The following is a 24,233-nucleotide window of genomic DNA, read 5'->3' on the forward strand; positions in this document are numbered from 1 at the left end:
CATTTTAAGAATGCATGTGTGGAGAATTTTTTTGGTACCATTAAACACTATGATATTTCTTTTTAGACGAATACATGTCTTAAAGTATTTTTATACTGAACATGCATTGACTATTATTCAAGTGCACTATATTGTATCATGAAGTCATATAATCATGATTAGGCCAGACAGCTGGCTTCTAATAATAACTTGTAATGGTTTTTTAAATTTTAAAAAAAGAAGTGTAAGGTTCTTTCAGATTTCCCCCCAGCTTTATTTCAATTCTACAAGGTATAACTATACAGATCTTAAGATCTTTAGAAAAAAAAGCAAGTTGGATTCAGATAATATATCTAGAACTTAAAGCACTGAAGAAGAAGAAAATAAATATGTTTCCTAGTGACTGAGAAGGCTGTATTGCAGCTCTGATACAGGTTCTTATAATGACATTCTCTTAGGAAATAAGTAACATATAAAATGCTATATATAGATTGCTGGTAATATTTAGTGTGTCTTTGGGGATTTAAGATAAATTCAGAATGCTGATAGCAAGGATCAGAGCGTATATCCTGCTTGAAATACTTCTGTAAAACCAGTCTCCACGCCACCCCTTTTCTGTGCCTCCTTTATAGCACATGGAAGACTGTGAAGTCAAATGCATTTTCTGCTATGGCTCATGTGTAGTTTGTGATTCTGCATTTAACTGGCAGTAAAACTAGGTGTACAGTTTCACTGAGCAAGTCACTCGGATGAGCAAGGTGGTTGTTTCCAGTTCATTTTGCTCATTCCAGAACTGCAAACATTTGTGCTTTATAAAATGTAAGGATCTGTTTATCAGCGCTTAGCTCCCATTTAGTCACCTACTCAACATGGAAAAGGTCTAAAATAGGAAAAGAAACACATAAAAGAAAAAAATAATAATGAATCAAAATGTTCACATGCCTTGTCACATCGCAATTGCAATCAGGGAGGTCTGAATCCACACTGCGGTCATCTGCCATCTTCACGGCCCATAAATCCACCAACACCAGCATTAAGCTTTCCAGCACAAAAATTAAGAACATTCAGTCCAAAATCTTCTCAAGAGTGTGCCACACAGAGCACCATGTGCACACACAAAACGCTCACACTCCCAACAAATGTTAGTAACTCACTGCCTGATAATATGAGCCCGAGCAGTGACAAGTGGTCATGTTTCTAAATAAAACTTACATTCATCAACATGTGCCAGGGTGATCTCCTGGAATGTAGGCCACGAATGGGGGAGGGAAGGGGGGGGGAGACTCCACTGCAGACTCTGAACAGTTGTAGACTCAACTGTCCAGGAGAAAATATGCCCGGTTACTGTAAACAAAGCAGAGGTTTGTGTGTTTCTTTCCTTGTTTTGATGGGTAATATTGGGGTGATTTCTTTTTATAAGAGACAGAATTCCTACTGGACTATAAGAGGCAAGGGATTAAAAAAACGAAGAGAGTAAGGAAAAGAGAAAAAGTTTAAGTTCACAATAAGTTTAAGATTACTACAGCTTGAGTAAAGATACAAAAGAAATTGGCACTGAGCACGTTCCTTGTTTAATGATTTTATGCACTACCCCTCCGAATGAATATCAATAAACTTGGGCCAAACCAGCCACAGTGAAGCAAGTCCCATTGGTATTAATGAGAGACACACAAGCACACTTGTAACACTTATACTGACAGCAAGGGAATTTAAAATGTGTTTAAAAATGATAGACATGGACACTCTATTTTGTGGGGGAGGGAAATCATAGTCAATTTATTTATTTTTACTGAATTTTTTTTTATCTACCCAATCAACCAAATGGATTACAAGGTGGTTTTAGAAATACTATATTCCTTTGAATTGGGAAATAAGTTTGAAATGTTAAAATAGCTGGTTCTTATTGATTGATTCCTGTGATATCAACAAAAGAAGTTTTAAAACGAAAAGTGAATGATTTATAGGGGTGCTGTGTGGAAGAGCAGATCACCTGGTATGGTGGGGCTGAAGCAACAGCCTCCTGGCAGCGATGTTGCTGCTGTTTACCTGAAGGGGGGCAGTGTTGAGGTTGAGGCTATGCAGATTCACCAACAGGAGCACCTGAATGGAGCATTGAAGACAATATTGGGCTGTAATAGTGATCTGACTCCATATAAGGCAGGTTCCTATGTTCCATCCACTGCCTTCTTTGCTTTTCACTTTGCTTAGCCAAAGGTGAGCACTTCTGCATTCAGGGCAGGAGAGGAAAATGGGAGATAGGAATTGAGTGGGTGTCTCTCAAGTGCATTTTGGGGGGGAAACCTTCCACCTCTTTTGGGATGGAGAGTTGTACATTCACAGCCAGAATTTGTGTGTGTGCAAACCATATTATTAATAAGGAAAAAATCAATGTTAGCAATTGCAACGAAAGGGATTGAAAATAAAATTTACAATGAGGTATTGTTTATTTTTATACACCACCTTTCATCACCTAGAATCCCAATATTCAGAGTCAGTGAGCTGATCCAGTTTCAGTAGCCAATATTGTATTGGGTTTTATCCTCCACAAATGGAAGTCTCTTTGATCCAGCAATGGATTCAATCTTGGGTCTGGGGAGGGAGGCACTTTTTGCTGACCCTGCAGCTGACTCCTGCAGCTCCCTGTGCCATCTCCCACCCTGTTCCAAAGGGGTTGCTAACCCTCTGAAACAGAGTTCCTCAACCTTGGCCCTCCAGATGTTTTTGGCCTACAACTCCCATGATCCCTAGCTAGCAGGACCAGCGGTCAGGGATGCTGGGAATTGTAGTCTCAAAACATTTGGAGGGCTGAGGTTGAGGAAGCCTGCTCTGGAACATATCAGAGGATCATGGGGGCTGCAATGGACCTAGGCCTTTATTCAGCAGAGGGGCACTATTGAAACCATCTGATGTCAGTACAGGCAATGACCATTTTGAATGCGTCCAAAGTACATGAGACTGTGCATGCACGCATTGCTGCAATCTGGTAGGGACTGCAAAGGGATAGAGCAGGCTCACACATGCTCTGTAAACATGCACAGGGGTCAGGAACACAACCCCTGTGCAAAATGGTCATTGCTGGTACAGAATAAACATTCAATGCTTGCCACCTTGGCCCCTTTGAGAGGGAAGGCTGGATGCAAATTAAATAAATATTTGATTTCAACATTGTTGATTGAAATGTTGTAGACACTTCTGGTTGCTTGCGGAGAAGCCATATTGTTTCTGTAGTAGACTTTTTATTATAAGAATGTATAAAGGTTTTGAATCTAAAAGTCCTTCATGCCTACTAGTTGAGTGTTAACTGGGGGAAGGAGTGTTACAGATTAAAGGTGGAAGTGTAGCTCACATGGCAATCTTTTTCAAATGACAGGCATCCCTTGCTGTGCATGCAGCCCCACTTAAAGCGACAGCATCCTTTTGGGTCACACATTCCTATTTGAAGTAGCTGTAACAAAGTGAAATTAACCACCTAGTTACACAAGTACATACAAACATCACCATCTGCTTATATTAAGAGCAAACTTAAATAAATTGTTTTCACTTTTCATCTGGGTCTTTGAGCTACACATTGTCCTAAACTTAACCAAAGCTATTATTGGAAGTTAAACTGAGAAAGAAGATGAAGGATACTGAGATACGTGGTGGCAACCGTAACAAAGGGTTAAGATGAACAAGTCACATTTAAAATCAAAGGAGAAATGTTGTTATCCACCTGGGAATATCCGTAAAGGGGCAGTATGATACTAATCTCCATAGGCAGGTATACTGCTATATACATACAGATAATCAAGGAAAGAGGAGACAGGTGAAATAACCTGATGGAAATCAAAAACAGATATCGTAACACAGGCATGGGAAAGTTTTCTGAGCCCAAGGACCACAACACCCTCATGCCAGCGGTGGGAACGTCTGGAGGCAAAAGTGAGTGGAGCAACAGATGTGACTTTCACCTTGTGCAGTAGACTACATCCAAGCCATGAGAAAGCAGAACACAGAAACACACTTCTCTACCCAGGCAAGCGAGAGGCCTTATCACAGTCCAAGGACACATTCCAGACCAGGCAAAAGAATTTGAGGAAGGCTGTTGAAGGGCCTGGGAAGAGTCTCAAAGGCCAGATAAAGAGGTCTGGGCGGCCTTGTTCAGCCCCCGAGTCTGAGGTTCCTTGCCCCTACTCAAAAAGGTGAGGGGGAAGGGAATCAAAATAACCCACTTGTTGCATTGCAACAGGTTCCTTATAAGGACGGGTTAGATGGCAAGGATGAGTGTAGAGAAAATATTATTGAACGGTTGCATGATAAAGGTTTGCAAAGTTGCATGGGATATTGAGAACGTGTTCAAAGAGATACAATCCCTCTCTCATAGCGCTAGGAGTGGAGACCACACAAAGAAACTGGCAGCAGCTTCAAAATCAACAAAAGGAAAGCATCTAATTACTGCCACAAGATCTGGCAACAGGACTCTAAAGCTTAGGGTCCTACTACATGTTGCAATTATTATGTGATTAGCAATTATGCCAAGGATTCTAAAAAGAAAATACGAGGCACCTCAGAGTGGTGGGGAGGATGGGTAATAGCCAGTGCTAGGTGGGGCTTAAGTCTTCCCTCCCCAGCTGCAATTCCCCCACCACCACCAATTTGCCCTCTAGCATGTTAGAAGTGAAAAAGACCAATTGCTGTGTATATTTGGAGAGACATACGTTGCAGTGCCTCTAACCATCTCCTCCCTCCCCGCCCCAGATGTAGAAACCCACTACATTGTTGAACTTAGACTCCTTATATAGCTTTGAAATGGAATTTAAAAAATATATACATGGTACAAAAAAAAGAACATCTGGGTCCATAGATGGTTGTTTAGGGCAAACTGCCCAGTGGCACAGAGATTTAGGCTGGCTTAGAGAGTTTCCTAAAAAGTTCCATGAGACAAAATAACCTGGTTTGAATGTGGGGCATATCTGAGAAAGACAAGATATGCTTTATACACCTAAATAGGATTAGCTCCACTCCAGAGGAGCCTCTGTGTCTTTGCTTTTTCTTCTAGGCATGAATGGCTATCATTCATTCTCATGAGGAGACATAAAGCCTGTATTTGGACAACAAGCAGCAGTGATCCCAAAGATCCAATGGATCCAGATACCCTTGCGCTCCAACCAGCTGGCAGGCACTTCAGAGCTACTCAGGAGGAGGGAGAAGCACATGGAAACACCTGCTTTGATCGGGGCCTGGCTGAGAGCCAGGAAGCAGAGGAGCCTCCAGTGCCTGCATAAGCTCCCAGTCTGAGCTGCTTCACTGATGAGGCAACAGCTTTCATCTAAATTCCAGCCTCCTTGACCTGGGGAAATGGACAGTAAAGGTGCAATGGCCTGACAAAACAGTGCAGCCACCATTGAGGACTTCATGAAAGCAGATCAGTGTTCTATGAACTGCTGAACTGTGATGACACAGTTGAAATTGAGCAAAACATTTGGGAGGTTTGAGAGGAAGCAGCAGAACCCAAACAGCTTCACTGAAGCAACTCATTTTGTTAAATTAGGAATGCATTAGAAAGCATTCTAAGCAGGATAGTGTGTGTGTGTGTGTGTGTGTGTGTGTGTGTGTGTGTAAAAATGGCCTTTGGACTTATTGAATGGCCAACTACTGCTCTTTATAGGATTTATAAATTTGGAGACACGGTTCTGCAGACCATTTGTACAAAATAAACAAAAATGGTTTCAGAATGCATGTACTACTCTAGGTCTTCTGTTTTCTATAAAACCACATCCTGAGGAGCCAAACAGGTGTTGTAAGAAATACCACTTCCTGTTATAATGAGACTAATGTTTCTGTGTTGGCATCTGCTTTGAAAAATCCAAACCTTTACAGGAAAGTAAATTGTGTAAAAATAGTCACAATGGCTAGAGTAGACTTTACCAACCAGTTGCCCTCTAAAAGTTTTGGACAAACCCCCATCATTACTGTCTGTTGGATAGCTCAGCTGGTTAGAGTGTGGTGCTGACAATGCCAAGGTTGCAGGTTTGATCCCCATATGGAACAGCTGCATATTCCTGCATTGCAGGGGGTTGGACTAGATGATCCTCAGGGTCCCTTCCAACTCAACAATTCTATGATTCTATGATCCCTGCCTGTTGGCCATGCTGACTGGGGCTGATGGGCATAGGAGTCCAAAACATGTGGAGGGCACCAGTTTGAGGAAGGCTGGCTACACCTTACAGAGTTTCGCACAGCATAGGGCAAGGAATTAGAGCAATGACAGCCAGACTGCTGACTCTAGCTGCATACACACTTTTCATTCTAGAATCAATGAAGACTCAGTACTTGTTTTTTTTCCTATGCAGTCATACACACAACCTAAATCTAGTGTGGAGTAATGGTTAAAGGTAAAGGTACCCCTGCCCGAAGGCCAGTCGTGTCCGACTCTAGGGTTGTGTGCCCATCTCACTCTATAGGCCGGGGGCCAGCGCTGTCCGGAGACACCTCCGGGTCACGTGGCCAGCGTGACGAAGCTGCTCTGGAGAGCCGGCACCAGAGCAGCACACGGAAATGCCATTTAGCTTCCTGCTAGAAAGCGGTACCTATTTATCTACTTGCACTTTATGGGTGCTTTTGAACTGCTAGGTGGGCAGGAGCTGGGACCGAAAGACGGGAGCTCACCCCGCCGCGGGGATTCGAACCGCCGACCATGCGATCAGCAAGCCCTAGGCGCTGAGGTTTTACCCACAGCGCCACCCGCGTAATGGTTAGAGTGTTGGAATAAGACCTGGGAGAGCAGGGCTCCAATCCCCACTCCGCCATGAAATTCCCTGGGTGACCTTGGGCCTGTCACTGTCACCATCTCTTAGCCTATCCTACCTCACAAGATTGTTGTGAGGATGAAATGGGGAAGAGAAGAACCATGTACACTACCTTGAGATCCTTGGAATATAAAGGTGGTATAGAAATGCAATAATCAAATAAAAAATAGATGTTTTGTCTCTAAAAGCACTTCTTGAGAAACTGGTTTCATTTTGAAAATAAACGCTCATTGCAGATTGATTCTGCACTGTCTTGTCTTGTGTTCATTTTTTTTTACCCACAAAAAAAATTGGGGGGGGGGCAGGGGTTGTTACATAAGAGCCCCAGATGCACTTCAATTATGTAACCTAAATTTGCAGGTATACAGTTGAATCATACCTGCAAAAAAGCCACAGCCTGAAAGCAGCCTAGATACCCTTACAATATATGCAGTTATAGGTTGAGCGCCAGTATCAAATTTCAAAACAAACACAGACATTATATGTCAGGTACTATGGATCATGAAGAATAAATGCCAAGAAAGAAGGACAGTAAGTAAGAAGGATTATGGTTGGTTAAGGTAAAGCTTCAACTTTTGTGTTTAGCCTGCTGTGATGATAATCAACACAAGCACCATCTATTTTACCTGGCTGCAATGAGATCCAGAAGATGCTGCCATCTGTCATTGACCTTGCCAAGTTTGTACTCAATCTCCAAAGCTTTGCTTTCATGGCTTGCTTTAGCAAGTCGCTCTCCCATTTGCTGGAGCTGGACTTTATTCTCTTGAGCGACCGCAATTTCATCTTGATAATCCTGGATGACAGAGGGATTGAGAGAGATCATAAAGCTTATTCACAACACCCTCCAGCTGAAGACCATAATAAAACATGTACTTTGTAATGCTTGTTTCAACACAGCCTTGCCGAACATTTAAATCATACAGTAGCTAAAAACAACGTTCTTTCCTATTGCTTACCTAGCAGCAATGACATAATGACATAATAAGAATGAAATACAAACACAAATTATTACACTAGATTATTTCCAAGTGCTTACCTAGCTTAATGTAACTGTCTAAACTGAGAATGTTTGAAGAAAGGTCTACAAAAAAAATTCAGAAGCACTGTACCTTTTTGAGTTTTTCTATCATTTCTTCAATGAGGATATCTCCATTCTGGGAAACTTTACTCTCCATTTGTGTCAACCATTCACAGAGCTCCTTGTTCTTCTCACTGAAGACTGCCCACTCATTCAGTCTCTCACTCACTTGTTGCCGTCTCAAGGAAACCTTTAAAATGTGTAAAAGGGAAATAAATAAATCACACGGCGACAAAAACAGAGTCCTTGAGCTGCCGTACAGGTGTTTCTGCACTGAAGAGAGAAGTGCAGACAAAATCTTTCACGACTCCTTTAACAGCTTAATGATCATGGTTAATCTCAGGATACTTCTGGATCAAATCCCATTTAAGTCAGGAAGGCATCTTCAAATACTGGAGGTCACACAAAGATGAACTGTAGTCTTCAGTATTATGCACAGGCTCTACAAAAAAAATTCCTTCCAGTAGCACCTGGAGAAGTGTGCATGCACACGAAAGCTCATACCAAGAACTAACTTAGTTGGTCTTTAAGGTGCTACTGGAAGGAATTTTGTTTTGTTTTGACTATGGCAGACCAACACGGCTACCTATCTGTAACATGCACAGGCTCTGTTCTCCTGTCCTAGGTGTGCTGAGGTAAGGACATCCCCATATAAGCTGAAAGGGTATCCTAGAACCTTCCTACAAGTCGATATTTCTGTGTGGCAGCAGCAAGGCCTTGGTACTCCCTGTTTATTGACATTAGGCAGGCACCCTTGCTATGCTGTTTTAGATGCCTGCTAAAATAAAAAATGATTTCAGCAATCCAACCCAGATACATAATTTAGTTATGTATACATGGGTTTTATTTTACATTTGCTGATTGTTTTATGTACACTGCTTGGAGATTGTTTTAATTAACTGGTTTATATTTTTTCTTCACACACACACATATATACATAAAAATAAATAAATATAGGAGGCCAGTCTAGGTTTGCCTTGAGTTAACATGAAACAGAGAGTTGCTATTTGAATTCATACTTTAGATTTGGGGGGGAGGACAAAAATTATCTTAACATTTGGCATGTGAGGAAGACTTCATCATGAAATGAGACCTGAGGCAAACTTTAAGTCACTGCAGATCTAGACTGAAATACTTTTACTGCTCACACTAATAATTTAAACTGTATTTGCCCAACAGGCATTTTAAAAATAAAAGCCATGCAAGTAAATTGGCAACTCAATCCACAAATATGGCCACTATTGGCACCAGATTATATACAAGTAATATGTCCACAAGCCACAAGCCCCATGGATTTGCTTGTCCTTTTCTAGCCAACATACCTAAAGACAGAAGGATGACATCAACAAAGCAATAAGCAGTAAGTCTTGGGGAGATAGTACAGCAGGAAAATAATAGGTGTCTGGTTTAACAAGATGACCCCTGCGTATGAAATCATAAGTACTCTGTTTTGATCTTAAAATGTAGACTAAATGAAGATTAGGAAGATTCAAGAAGATCTTGAGAGAAAATGCCCTGCTATTTTTCAAGACAATTGTATGACTACAATCTAACGGCATCCTACTTACTGCAGCTGTTTCATCTTTTCTATAAGTGCAGCTCCTTCTGAGTTTACGTAAGCTTCTCCACTGAGGAAGTGAACACTTCATAAAATGACTGCAGCAGGCCCCCGTTTTTGTGTATTTTAAGCTGAGATGAAATGATACCCCATTTCCTTTTGCGGTTCTCCACACACTAGCATTAGCAAAAGTGTGGTTCTAGCAACCTTGCTTGTAAATTCTCCTCTAGCACACAGTATAACCATCAGATGGCAAAAGGCTGGTAAGTCTAAGTTTGTAGCATGTCAATCCTTACTTTTTCTAATTGAATGAATAAAGTTAGGGGCTTCCTGGGCTGATGCAACTGTCTGTAACTTCTTACTGGTTCTCATATTGCACTGGAAGTTGCTTACTGGTTTAAGAGGGTTTGTTATTATTATTTTTAAATGATGCTGTTTTCTACTCAAAATTGAAACTAATCCTACAATTGTTCTGCATGCTGTTCATGCATTCAGACCTTTCTATAACAAAAGCAGTATCATATGGAAGCCCCATTTGTATTCCCCGTCCCCAATTTATACATTTATTTTTGAACAATTTCAATAGACTATTACACAAAACAGAACTACAGATACACAAACACAAAGAAAGGGAACGGGTGGGGAGCAGGCACATGTAGCTGGGATTCAATCTCAAGTAAAGTCTACTGTCTATTCACAGAAGTCCATACAAAGAGTGCCAACAGAGCTCCATTTGTGTCTAAGACAACCCCATAAGATTTTGGGGGGACGCAGGTGGCGCTGTGGGTTAAAGCCTCAGCGCCTAGGACTTGCCGATCGAAAGGTCGGCGGTTCGAATCCCTGCGGCGGGGTGCGCTCCCGCTGCTCGGTCCCAGCGCCTGCCAACCTAGCAGTTCGAAAGCACTCCCAGGTGCAAGTAGATAAATAGGGACCGCTTACCAGCGGGAAGGTAAACGGCGTTTCTGTGTGCAGCTCTGGCTCGCCAGAGCAGCGATGTCACGCTGGCCACGTGACCCGGAAGTGTCTCCGGACAGCCCTGGCCTCTTAAGTGAGATGGGCGCACAACCCCAGAGTCTGTCAAGACTGGCCCGTACGGGCAGGGGTACCTTTACCTTTACCTTTATAAGATTTTCAGCCAATGGGACTATGTCTCTTTATTACACATATACATACCAACTTTTATTCAAGCAGCTCCTGGAGCTATATCAAGGCTGCTCAAGAGAGCTTCCTTTTTGAGCAGGAAATTCTAACCCAAATTTCCCACATCTAAACCCAACACTCCAGATGTTACACCACACTGGTTCTCTGGTCTGACCTAAAGGTTTGGTGCAACCTAATGGTGAACGCCCCCCTCCCATTCCCCCCCATGACTTATACTACTTTACCTGGTGACACAGCTCTTCCCATTGTCTGTGCAGTAGTTCAATACGCTCATTGAGAACTGATATATCGTCTGCACTGATAAAAGAGGACAGAGTCTCCTTCAGCAGAGCTAGGTGGGCAAGATCATCTGTCCACCCCTCAGCAGCACTCTCTAGCTCCTGGATGGGAAGAAGAAATTCTATGAGGCATTGTAATATTTGAGAAATACACATTTATTATTTGCTTTTGGTGATTCTGTGCAGTACTGTAGAAGAGAAACCCTTTTATAACATTAAATCATTATATTCAAATAAAAATAGTTATCAAAAGCTTCCTATCATAAATAATAGCAACAAAAAACAAGTATCTGGGTTCTGGTTCTTTGGCTCAATTCAAACATTCTGGCTTTGAAACATCCTTCCCCCAGTGCAGCTGATCTGATCAAACCTGGAGCCCTTCTATAGGCCTGATTTTAAGCAAAACTTGAGAAGTTGGGACATCTGATCAAGGCCCCCCCCCACATCTGGTTTGACTCTGTGGCCCAGTAGTATAAGCTAGCCTGCCTCGTTTTCTGAACAATGGCTGCCGCAGCCACCTTTATGCCATTGCAGCTATATAGCATTTCCTTTGGGGCCAGAGTCCCTTATGTAGGAGTGTTTTTACCTTACAACGAATCTGTTCTGTGTGGAGTTCATCATGATGGTCTGGCAGTGGCTGGGAGAGCTTCTTCTTGAAGGATTTTAACTTTTCCAGAGAATCTGCTATGCCTTTTTCACATTTCTCCCAGTCCTGAAGGGAGAGGGTGTGGGGAAAGACAATATGAATGTAATTTTCAGAATCCGGGCAAGGAAAGAATACAGAGAATATGCAAAAAGAAAAGAAAAGTGATGCAATTGGCCAATGCTTCCCTCAAAGTTACTCCAAGTGTTTTAACTAGTTTGCACATAATCATGTAAAGTAGAGATGAGATCTTGTTCTCATTATATAAAGCAGGGCTGGGGGGACATGGGTCCCTCTAGTTGTTGCTGGACTCCAACTCTCACCCACCTCAGCCAACATGAGCAGGGATGATTGGAGTTGTAGTCCAGCAACACCTGGAAAGCCACAGGTCCCCCACAGAGACATGGACAGAGCTGGGGTCAGTGACTTTGTCTTTCTCACAGAGGCATAATAAAACAGCATTATTTGAAGTGGTGAATTCATTAAGTAAACTTACTTTTAACAAGAATGTAAGCTGTTTCTTCTGTTCCTCAAGTTTGAGGCTAGCCAATTTCCAGCACTCCTGGATTTCTGAAAGTTCAGACTGTAGGGATGTTTCTGTCTCACCATCAGCACAGAGTAATAGCTGCTTCCCTCCTTCCACTGTTAAGATGTAGCTTCCTTGCTGGCGAAGGAGAACCTTTTCTTTAAGCTGTGAAGACCAATGACATTCTTCTAGCATCATTCTGTTTTCCCCCACAATACATTCTTTGATGGATCAGAACTATTCTAAATCCTAAACTATTATAAGTACCGTATTTTTCGCTCTATAACACGCACCCGACCATAACATGCACGTAGTTTTTAGAGGAGGAAAACAAGAAAAAAAATATTCTAAAAGAAACAGTGGATGTATGATTTTTTGTGGTTCATGCTGTGGCCACAGACATGTGATCTGACAGTGAGTTTGAAGTAACCCAATGCAAAAATCCTGAGGATCCATGTGGATCCATGCTTTGTAATCATGTTTTTGCACCACTGCGGCCCCAGGCAACAGTGAGTGCGTGACTTTTTTGGTGCAAAATGTAGCCATGGACATGCTATGTGATCTGATGGTGAATTTGGGGTGACCCAGTGCAAAAATCCTGAGGATCCATGTGGATCCGTGCTTTGTAACCATGTTTTAAGTGGGGAGGGAAGGAAAAGCACTCAAGGGACGAGGAGCACGCGTGGGGTGTGTGGAGAAGGATTCTGCTAATAATGCAGAAGAGGGATTTAAGGGGAGAAGGCTCCTCTCCTCTCCCGCTTTGCTCCTTTAAAGAAGCAGGCTCTCTGTCCCTCTCTCCTCCCCACTCAGCGGCTCTTCTCCCGCTTTGCTGTTTCAAAGCGAGCCACAGAGGAGGGAAGGAAGGAGAACCATGGATCCTCTGTTCACAACTGCAGCAGATCCCCCGCCATCCATAGGCATTCGCTCCATAACACGCACAGACATTTCCCCTTACTTTCTAGGAGGAAAAAAATGAGTGTTATGGTGCAAAAAATACGGTACTCTTATTCCTTTTATCCAAAGAATATATATATATTTTTGCAATAGTTACCTGTCTTATGTCAAAGAAAGAACTAGTAGTATCTACAATAAAGAGGCACCTACCAACAATTTCATTTGCTGTTCCTCAGGGCATGGAAGAAAGGGGGGAAATAGCCTATTTTCTCTTTCCTCTCTCTTTTCTGCTCTCCCTTCTCTTTTTTTTATGAATCCTTTTCATTTTTCTCTGTATCTTTCCCAAAATAACTCCCTTCCCCCTCTATCTTTTATCCCTCTACACACATGCCTCCTACTAGTGGGAGGCCACCCCATATATTGAAAATGATAGTTAAAAAATGTGTTACCAAAATATGTGCAAAACCTTTTTTTAAAAAAAATTACATTTCACTCTTCCTTAGAATGCTCAGCAATTTACATCGGTCTCCCAGTTTCTCTCATACAGCACTTACAAAATACAGCAGGCATCCCCAACCTGCCGCCCTCCAGATGTTTTGGCCTACAACTCCCATGATCCCTAGCTAACAAGACCAGTGGTCAGGGATGATGGGAATTGTAGTCCAAAACATCTGGAGGGCCAAAGGTCGGGGATGCCTGAAATACAGGAATGCTGTAGCATCAGCTACCCTTCGGAAATAGAATCTGATGCCTCCCTTCCCTTTCCCCATATTCAGTTTCAGAACTTTAGAGCTATTATCCTTTTCTTTTACTGTTTATCAGCACAACTGCAGGAGTGACTCCTTTCATTGTCTTCTTTTATCCCAGTTACTACAAACTCCCAATACTTCATACCTATCTACACTATGAATCTGTATATAAGATTTGAACTCGGCTGGTAAGCATTAAGGTTCAAGGACTCCCTAAAGAGGTACACCAAAGAAGTGCACCTGGAACAAGCCATTCACAGCAAATCTGGGGAATAAGCAGCAATTAGGTATGGGCTAATGGGGAATCAGCCAGATGCTGGGCTGATATTTTTGATGACATCCTTTTTATGTATTTTATACCAATTGCGGCTACAACTGATGAATGTATTCACTTTTTACTTACAGCAAAAATTGCACTTAATTCCAGTTTTATAACTTTAAGGGCCTGCCAAGGTTTACCATGAAGACAGAAGTGCCTGGCGTGCTCTGGTCCATGGGGTCATGAAGAGTCGGACACGATTAAACAACAACAAGGTTTACCTGCATTTCATCCAGCAATGCTCTAGCCTGCTGCAGTGGTATAGGAACATTGCCCAGTCCAGTTGCTGTCTGACCAGACACTTCCACCAGCCACTTGCGCAATTTCTCTGCCATCTCTCTGTAGCGTTGCCATTGGCGAATCTGACTGTCAATTATGCCCCGCCTCTGCTGGGCTCTGCGAATCACCCCTTGCCACTGATTACTGAGGAGGGCCAGTTTCAGATTAAACTCATCCCTATAAGAAGAAAGGACACAAAATGAAGGATTTTGATATCTGTCATTCAGCCAAACAGCACCAAGAGAGCTTCCAAAAACTGTAGGGTCTGTGAACATGATAGGCTTTAATTTAACAAAAAACTGGTTGATGTCTGAGCTCCAATTCTAAGGTCTTATTACCGTACTTCTGGTGTGATCAGAGGAGCTAAAGCTAAGGCAGCTGGAATAGTCAGTACCTTTGTCTCTAAGGTTTCATTGTGATACCACAAAGTATCTGCAAATTTCTTTGAAAGAATCAATGAGGGCAGATGAGGAGCAAACAAAAACAAAGTTCAAGGGTAAGATTAAAAAGACCGCAAAATTCCACCAGGCTTCTGATATGTCCTGTATACATATATTCCATTTTATTGCTAGACATGGCAATTTAGTCATCTTGGCTTAAGCATTTATCAGCATATAAACACTTGTATGTTTGGTCTAGACCAGAGCATTTCTATGAGAACATTTTTTCTGAAGTGCATTTTCCTCAACACTCTAGGGATGAAAGCACCCCTGTGATTGTTCTTTAGGTTCACTCTGCTCCACCTTCCTTCTGAATGAAGGTTAAGAATGTCAAAAGTAATTTTTGAAATCAACACATGCAAAGTTTGCCACAGCTAGCAGTTCCTCCTGGTCACTTCTGATTTTTCCATCTTAGTAACTGATACGAACAATCACCTAAGTACATTGACAAAGCACAAGCTGAAAAAGAGTGTTTTGATTAAATTTATTCCTTTTTGTGCTGCTTGGCAATGCACACAACTGCTTGTACATATCAGTAAGATGGAGGAAAAAGAGGGATAAACAAAAGTTGGTCAGACTGTGATCTCTTACAAAGTTCAGTTTTTAAAAAGCACAGTAATGAACTGAAGAAAAATAATGGCATAGCACTACTTCAGAAAGAAAAGCAGCATTCAAGAAGAACTTTTGTTGCCTAATATTTTTCCCCAGTGCCCAAGAAGCTTAAACCCAGCATTTACATCTCCCACATCTTCCAACTACACCTGCATTAGACAGTCAACTGGACTTTTGAAAAGGGAGTCCGAAAGGATGCTAAAGGAGGAAGAAAACTATTTGTAACTGTCTTCACTGTGGAAGATTTATTTTGTTTTATTTCTTATTCACCCTTTACCATAAGGTTCCATGGAAGCTTACAACAATAAAATATACCATTTCAGATCACTGTGCCTGAACTAAGTTTTTCCAGGAGAGGAATACAAGGAACTGTGGCCAACAGTGGTATCAAGAGAAAAGGTCCTAGGTGTTACTGACAGACTACTAGATAAACAATGGTAACACACAGGGCCCAGCTGACATCCTTAAGAAAGCAACTTCCTTATTAGGAAAGGTTACACCAATGGGAGCTTTTCAGTTGAGTAAGGAGGAATATAAAATAATTAAATTATGTATGGTGTGGAGAAAATGGACCCCCCCCCAAAAAAAATCTTTTCTCCCTCTTTCACACCACTAGAACCTGGGATCACCCAATATAGCTCAATGCTGGAAGTCAGGACAGACAAAAGGAAGTACTTCTTCATGAATAATTAAACTTTTGGAATTTGCTACCAGAGAAGATAGTGATGGCCACAAAACTGGACAGTGTTAAAAGAGGATTAGACCATGTCATGAAGGATAAGTCTGTCAATGGCTACTAGTTATCATGGGGATGTACTACCTCCAGTTGGAAGTAGTATGTCTCTGCAGACTAGCTGCTGGGAATCCCAAGTGCAAAGAGTGTTAATGTGCTCAGACTCTGCTTGGGGGCATTCTGCAGGCCACGGAGGCTGGATTTTGGTCTAATCCAGAAGGCTCTTCTAGTATTCTAGTTGTAAAGGTTATAAGAAAGTTCTTCTAGGAAAAGGCAGGGGGGAGCCTATTTTCCCTGGCAATTTGTGTTAGCACAAATAATGATTGGAAGGAAAAATGAAATGCTCTTATTAGGTATACTGCAATAATCTGAATATTGTATTTGCTGGTGTGGACAATTTCCCAGGCTATTCTTCTGAATGAATTATCCAATTTAACTTTCATTTGAAGAAGAACACAATTGGCAGCTGGATGTCCAAATACAAGAATATACAAGAAATACAAGAAAATACAAGAAAGCAGTGGAAACAAATCAAGAACAAAACCCTTCAGCCCACCCACCAGCTGGCTGCGGAAGCTTCTGTGCAGCAAAACAGAATGGAAATTGTGGTGTAGCTGGAATTAGTGTGTACACATTTGTGTGTGCAAAATGCCAGCAGTCCTGTGCTGACCTACTGCTAACTGAGCAACTGCTTTTTCAGAGGAAAAAACACAGAGGCATGTGTTCAGAAAATCCAACAAATTTTGCACTTTATGTGGTTGACACTTTGAATAGAACAGAGAACAGAGAAAAATTCTGCAGAATTATAAAGAGTCAGGTTCTGCACATTCTTACCTGTCATCCACCTGTCCTTGCTCAAGAAGGTGCTGACCATCCATGATGATGGAATGTAAAATCTGCTGCCGACTAAACATCTCTGCTTGGAATAGCTAGCATGTTAGAAGTTTAAAAAAATAAGAAAAAGGGGAAAAAAATCAAATAAGCTTAAGGACACTGAAACATTTGGCTCCAAAACAATTTTTCCACTTAGTCAGTATTCTTATAATTCAGCTTTTTTAATAGACTGCTCTAAACAAACAAAGTAACTGGTTATTGGTACCAATTGACCTAAGTACAGTTTCCCAAAGCCTGGGTGACTCGTTAAGTAATCAGGATCAAAGTCTCTGGGGTTGTTTTTTTTGTGTGGTTTTCAGGTTATTTGGTCTATGCCATGAAAATTGAGAGCACCAAATTTTTAATCCTGTTTTTATATTAATGATAGTATGTTGCTTTCTATGATGTATAAGAAACACATTTCAAGTAGTGTTTGCTAGAGATTTTCCTTTTGCTTGTTTAATTTTTTGTTACACAACAGGGAGAAGAAACTTCATTTTAAAGGGAAAAACCCTGGAAGCGTACTGTATTCTAAACACAAACATATTGTTTTTTCAACTTTTAAGATAGCGTGGATGAGCATTCCTCGTTATGTTTACTGCCTGTTCCCTAGAGACCTCTGGTGGCAATAAGCTCCACTGTTAGCTTTCCACAATGGAAGACTTTAAAAATGGAGGCAGAAGAATCACATTACAGGTGAAGGAATATGCAATGATATATTAGCATGTTTAGCCTGATAGATTAAAAAAAAATGGCCAAGGGCTTCAGTTACTGACCTACTGAGGCATTATTTCTCTCCCACCCACTTTAAAAATAAATATCCCAGGATCCTGCATATGAATAACCACAGATCTGCCAGTTCAGTCTATGACCTTTCAACAGTGAGGACAACAGGAGACAACAACCCAACTCCCAATGTCACCCTGTGGAAAAAATAACACTCAGACAGAGCCATCTATTTAACTGAAGTTTTTATATATACTCAAAACCAGATCTCCTATAGATGATATAAGGATTTGAAGGAAGTAATGTACCCCATAATATATTTACCCTTAACAACTTGGGACCAGTTTATCTAAGAGATCGCCTTGCCCCACAGGTGCCCACTCGACTGCTACAATGGGTAGAATTGGCTAACTACAGGTACCATATAATACCCATTTGCCTTTCTAAGTCCTCAATCATTTAGTGTGGCAGCTCCTGCACTTTGGAATTCCCTGTCTGCTGAGATCAAGCCGGCCCCTTCACTGTGCTCTTTTTGGCACCTGCTAAAAACATTAATGTTTAGACAAGCCTAGTCAGATGGTTAAACACTTGAAGTAATTTGTAATATGTTTCAGCATTTTAACTTTTGTGTGTTTTAAAGTATGGTTGTGAATTTTTCTTGATTTTGTTGTTTTATCTTTTTGTACTCAGCTTTGAGTTTGATTTTACAACCAAATAGTATATAAATTTTATGAAATATAGCTAATGATAGATGATAGATAGATGATAGATAGCACCTGCCTGTTTGCTAATGGATGAGGAATGGACTGAGCAAATCAAACTATGGAAACCATTTGACAAAGTAAGACTTCAAATAAATTAACACCTGACTCAAGTACCCTCTTCTAGTTGTAGAACTCAGACTAAGCACTCTCTACAATCATCTTGCACAGTACATTGTGCAGAAATTCTTATTCATCATCATTATTATTGATTAAATGTATATATACCACTTTTCATATCTGTAGATCCTAGGGTGGTTCACACGCAGCAGTTGCTACGGCTGATACCAATGGACTTCCAGCTCACATATAACACAGTTAATCGGAATGAGTAAAGAAGGTGTACGGAAGATGACAAAACCTAACACTGGAACAACGAACGCTTATGGTTGCAGTGATTGCAATCTACAAGCCACTGATCAATCCAGCCACAGATTGGATTGTCAGTTTGCTCATTCTTTCATTACAACTTGCCTCGTGCGCCCTCTGCTGTTCCAAAAGAAGTTGGTAGTTTCCTGAAATCTCAGCAGCCAATTTCTGTTCCGTCTGAACCAAGAATTCCATCCAAGTCTCACATTTTTCTAGGAAGGTCTGTTGCTGCAGCATGAAGGATTGCAGCTTACTGCAAGGATAAAAGAGTGATTCAGTAACACCTCAGAGCTTGCTAAAACAAATTTACAGCAGTTCTTAAGGGAGCCATTTCACTTCACTTTGGCCTAAATGAGATTATTTATTTATTCATCCTGGGTATTTTTTAAAAAGAAAAAGTATGTACATAAAAATTAATTTAAAACAACTACCACAGTAAATAAACACACACATTTCTGCTTGCCTATTTCATTAGTTTGAATGTTAGAAGAATATGTTTTCCCCACAAAATGTGCCTTTAGTTCATAAACAAAAACCCACAGCTACCTTCATTTTGGAATAACCGATTTAGCAAAGCAACCTCCGTTTCAATAAATGAAGTGATTAGCTCATTGTTGCTATTTCAGAAAATTCACTAGTAAGTACAGGAGATTACTGTCAGGTAAGTGGGTACAGGAGGGCAATTTCAGGAATGAGTCTTCTCAAGCTTCCCACTTGTACTAACGCTGTGTGCACACACACATGGGGTTGTGCCCCTGCTCACTTCAAGCAGGGCCCCAAAGTTGGCAGGCAGAGGAACTAGTTGAGCTGGGGCAGTGGCAGGAGCCCTGCTGCAGCCTGCTGCGGCTACCCCCTCCAAAGTTTGCTTGAACTGCCCATCCACAACCTTTCATTTGTGCTGAAATGTGTTGTCATGCTGTAGTTTGCAGCAGCACCAGTTGGCAACCAAACTGCAGCTCGACAACACATTTTTATAGAAACAAGCAGAACTAGCTTTCCCAGCCTCGTACCCTCCAGATACTATGGATTATAAAAAGCACCAGCCAGCACAGTTGTGGTCCAAAAATATCTGTAACGTACCAGGTTAGGCAAGACTAATGGAGTTTATTTTGCTTTCAGGAACACAATTGAATCCATCAAACTTTTAATTTCTCCCAGTCTTATGAAACTATAGAATAAGTTTAAAAACCAAGCCTGGAAGCATCACATTTATTTAACCGTGCTACATTAAACCTCCATTCAGTCCATGTTAAAACTTTGGTCCTTTATAAGTTGTCCCACCTGAATCTTTCTGTGGTTTGTGACGAAATGATGGACCAATGCCTGTTTAGATTTTGCATCCTTTTGATTTCTTTATCATTCAGGGGTAGTCTATATCCCAGTTCATTCAGACGATCCATATCTGGTGCCATGCTGCTGAATTTTAACATCTGGCGCTGTATAGTGACAGGGAACAAAGAAGTAATCAGAGCATATGGGCTAGGAAGCTGATCATCAAAGAACCAGAATGAACATACATATCAGTGCTTTTATAGATATTCATGTAAGATGCCTTTCATATAGTAGCACAATTTTAGATTTTAGACACATCCATTACAACAATAAAACATATTCAGTTTAAATCCTTATGTTCTGCTGGAAAACAACAACTCACAGTTTACTTTATTGGGGAAAAGGTTCCCTGAAGTGTTTGTTCTCATTAAACATACTTTAGTATCAGACAAATTTCGCAAGTAAAAAAAAAAGCCACGCTTCTGTCCTAACTCACTTTAAGCTCTTCCATTCTATTCCGTATTGTGGACAGATCAGATGAACTACTTGGGTCTTGTTCTTTTAGCACTTCTTCGGCTTGCTTTGTCCAATCCTCTAGTCCTCCTAGGCTCTTGGAAAATGTCTGGTAATCTTGAACCCCAGCCTTCGATTAGAAAAAAAGGAAAGGAAAGGTCATACATTATGAAATGTGGGTTTCTTTTGACTAATTGTCTACCAGTAACAGTGTATGTTAGCAGATCTTGCAGCTTGGGTGAATTAGAATGGAATAATCACAGTTTCTGGTGTTCAAAGGCATTATTCATACAGGAACTATTTATAAGAAAAGTGGAGATGAGAGAGAGAGAGAGAGAGAGAGAGAGCGCAGATATCTTGTCTCATCAAGATGGGAGAGAACAATAAACTAAATGGCTCAGCTTTTAGAGGTGAAGTTAACTTATACAGAGAGCTATAAGCAAGTACTGGCTGGATTGCTAGATAAATATGGACTTCTTATTGGCCCTTTTTTTACATGTCTCCTCATGCCCTCCTACCCTCATATTTTACCAACAGAGAGAATCTATATACTACCCTTTTCTTGGTTTTTTTTTCTTATTTGTTTTGTTTCCTATTTCATGCATAAATTAAAATCTTAAAAAAAAAATAATGCGGCAACTTATGAGCTACATACATTGCACAAAGACTTTTCCTCCTTTTCCACAGACATCTGTCCTATTGCCATGGGGCAACTCATCCATAACGTGACCATTTCAGTCACAACAAGAGCAAAATGCTAAATAAAGACCAAATATCATTGTCTGGGTGTCATTCATTGAAGACACAGTTGCTGATGAAAACTTTCAGACCAGTCATTCAATATGGTGACTACTATTAAAACAATGAGACAATAATGCTATTCTGCAAAAGCTGGTTTCATTTGAAGAAGTGATAATTACTATTATCATGTCCTAAACAAGGCAGTACAACAATCCCAACTTAAAAATAATAATAGTAATAATTTTATGCCACCCATCTGACTGGGTTGCCCCAGCCATTCTGGGTGGCTCCCAATAAAGTATTAAAATCACAGCAAAACATCAAGTTAAAAACTTACATGAATTATGTGAGCAATGGAAGGTACTGGGAAAGAAGGAGCTGTAAGTTTGGTAAGGTCTTCCTACCTGTAGTATAGATTGCTGCCTGCTCAGAGCCTCTTCCAAGGATGATAAATTCTGGTTGAGAGAGACTTGGCCATACTGGAGAGCTGCTGCTGCAGAGGAGTCCACCTGTTGCTTCAGCTGTTCCCCCAGTTCATGCAGAACAAACAGAGAATCCTGCACCGTCTTCATGCCTTTAAGCAAGTCCTGCAGAGATTGTGATACTTAAAAACAGCATACAAGTATCTTCTGTGGGGTGATTTTTCATAGTGCAAAGTATTATTGAACTTAGAATATGTTGACATGGACCTCAACATAACTGTTATAGCTGTGCTAGCTCTCCTGGAAGAAAATGGCATTGACCATCTTGGCTGTGAGTCCTAGTGACCTGCTCCATGCCTTGCAGGCAAGCATTTGTGTATTCATTCATTCATTCCTTCATTCATTCATTACACACACACACACACACACACACACACACACACACACACACACTTATATGCCACCTTTATCTTCCAAGGAGCTCAAGATGGTGTACACAGTTCTCCTCCTCTCCATTTTACCATCACAACAACCCTGTGAGGTAGCTTAAGCTATGTGATGATGACTGGCCCAAGTTCACCCAGCGAGCTTCATGGCTGCATGGGGATTTGAAAACCTATTCACTGGATGGTGCAGCCATCACCAACAGGGAAGGTAATACCACAGTCCCAGGACTATGAAGATGTAGCAATCAAAAGAACCTGGGTTCAGGGGTAAGGTGGCAATAAGCAACCTTATCTCATCCTCCCAATTTGCTATTTGGGGGAATGCCTTAGGGTCTCAAGACAAATTTGGTGTGGGGAAATGTTTTGGAAAAGCTGATCTCCCTGGTCTATGAGTGGCAATGGTCTGAGTGGAGGATCAGGGACTGGAGCCTGGGAGAAGAATGAGTATGGTAAAGGTGTATTGGAAGAGAAGGGAAACACTTCATCTGTTCCCTTGTCAGTATTCAGCTAGTTTTTAAGAATCCTTGCGTATTTAACATTAGGGACCTTGCTGCAAAAAGAGTGTGGACTAATGGCACAGCCTTCAGTTTACTGAACTTACGTTGCAATCATGAATCCAAGCAGCAATTTCATCATCAGCAATGTCCTTGCTAGTTGCAGCCTTCAGAAGTTCATTTGTTCGGTCCTCATACTGCTGAACTGTGGAGCAGCACTGTGTGTAATAGTTTTTGTACTTTTGCCAGAGCTGAAGCAGACCCTTACTGGAATGCAGATGCTCTGCAATTTCTTCTAGAAGGTTGTTCCACCTAGTGATTATAACCAATGGATTGTGAGATAGAGGAGCTCACAGAGGGAAAACAAAATAGGCTATGGAAGAACTTTTGAGTACATCTTCATCTTGGGTTTCAAAACTTCTGCATGAAAAAGATGGCAATTTGGCTATTTCTCACAAAAACAATTTGAAAAAAGGAACACCAATATGTTGGCTAACAGTCTTTGAAGCCAATCTTCATAACCCTATGATGACCTTTGTTTTGTTCCAGAAAAAAGTAATTAAAAAAAGAGACATGTAGGGGTGTTAAAGAAACCCTTCATTTGAAAACTACATGTGGAGAAAAGAACAAAAAACATTACATAGAATGAAGTGGTAGGCTAAGGAGGTATAATTCTGGACACCATATTGCAGATAGAAGGACCTGTGAATGTTTACTCACATTAAAAAGACAAACACGTAGTAAACTAGTAGATCAGAATTAAAATCTCATCAAAATCTTCTCCCATGGGGTGCTCTAGCTCACACAACTTCCAAGGGGGTTTATTAGAAATGTGTGTGTGTTTGAGACCATAATTTAACTGGATTTGGGTGTCTACTTGGCTTTGAAACTTCTGGTTTATACCGGAACTATTTAACGTTCAAATGGTACCAGAAAATTATTTTTGTTTTGCCTGTTTTATACAGATGACTTGAACAGCCTAAAGTTATACTGGCTCAGAGAGAAACAGATTTTCATTACAGAGCTGGGAAGATTAGGGTAAAACTACAAGCTTGTTTTGCCCCTCCCACTCTTCAGGTACCTATTTGGGATTACGTTTAAAAAATATGTTTGGTTTCTTACCTCAAGTTCATTTCTTTCAAAGTGTTATTAAGTACTTCTGTGACAGGTGGGTGGCATTCTTTCAATAACTGATTGGTCACTGATCCAAATTTCTGTAAGCTATGGTCTTGCTTTTCCAATTCATCCTGCAAGTTCTTTAAAAAGGAGGAGAGAGATTAAAGTGGAAAGAAATGTGCAATTGCAACCAGGAAGGAAGACATGGAATAATAAATCACTATGTTATTTATTCACAGGCAGGAGTTACCCATTCGAATTCCAGTTGACGTGACTCCAGAGAAACCACATCGGAAGAAGAGGAGTGGGCCTCTGTAGAGACCTCCAGCGCCACAGCTGTCAGACAATTGAACAGCCTGAATTGCCTAGCTCCAAAGACACATTGCCTGCCCACAACAGCCTCACACACTCCACCTCAATCCTAGACTTTCCCGCTTCTCCCCAGGAGCAAAGGTGGCATTGG

General features: G+C 41.1%; 1 protein-coding gene across 21 annotated transcripts in view; it reads right to left on the reverse strand.

The window, feature by feature from the left end:
- SYNE1 (spectrin repeat containing nuclear envelope protein 1) overlaps window positions 1-24,233 on the reverse strand; it is a 273,591-nt gene that overhangs the window by 44,012 nt on the left and 205,346 nt on the right. For 20 of the 21 annotated variants that reach the window (XM_083731884.1, XM_083731873.1, XM_083731869.1 and 17 more), the window contains 13 exons: window positions 23,777-23,910; window positions 22,762-22,966; window positions 21,697-21,879; window positions 20,535-20,681; window positions 20,048-20,202; window positions 18,872-19,019; window positions 16,872-16,966; window positions 14,195-14,429; window positions 11,982-12,176; window positions 11,429-11,554; window positions 10,789-10,944; window positions 7,877-8,035; window positions 7,394-7,560 (listed from right to left, as the gene is read on the reverse strand). In XM_083731884.1, the coding sequence (XP_083588010.1) occupies window positions 7,394-7,560; window positions 7,877-8,035; window positions 10,789-10,944; window positions 11,429-11,554; window positions 11,982-12,176; window positions 14,195-14,429; window positions 16,872-16,966; window positions 18,872-19,019; window positions 20,048-20,202; window positions 20,535-20,681; window positions 21,697-21,879; window positions 22,762-22,966; window positions 23,777-23,910 (2,105 nt within the window). Of the gene's footprint in view, window positions 1-921; window positions 1,130-7,393; window positions 7,561-7,876; window positions 8,036-10,788; window positions 10,945-11,428; window positions 11,555-11,981; window positions 12,177-14,194; window positions 14,430-16,871; window positions 16,967-18,871; window positions 19,020-20,047; window positions 20,203-20,534; window positions 20,682-21,696; window positions 21,880-22,761; window positions 22,967-23,776; window positions 23,911-24,233 lie in introns of those variants that run through there. The other variant, XM_083731874.1, reaches the window with a different exon arrangement.

This window comes from Podarcis gaigeae (assembly GCF_964106915.1).
Source record: "Podarcis gaigeae genome assembly, chromosome: 3".
In the NCBI taxonomy this organism is placed as follows: Eukaryota; Metazoa; Chordata; class Lepidosauria; order Squamata; family Lacertidae; genus Podarcis; species Podarcis gaigeae.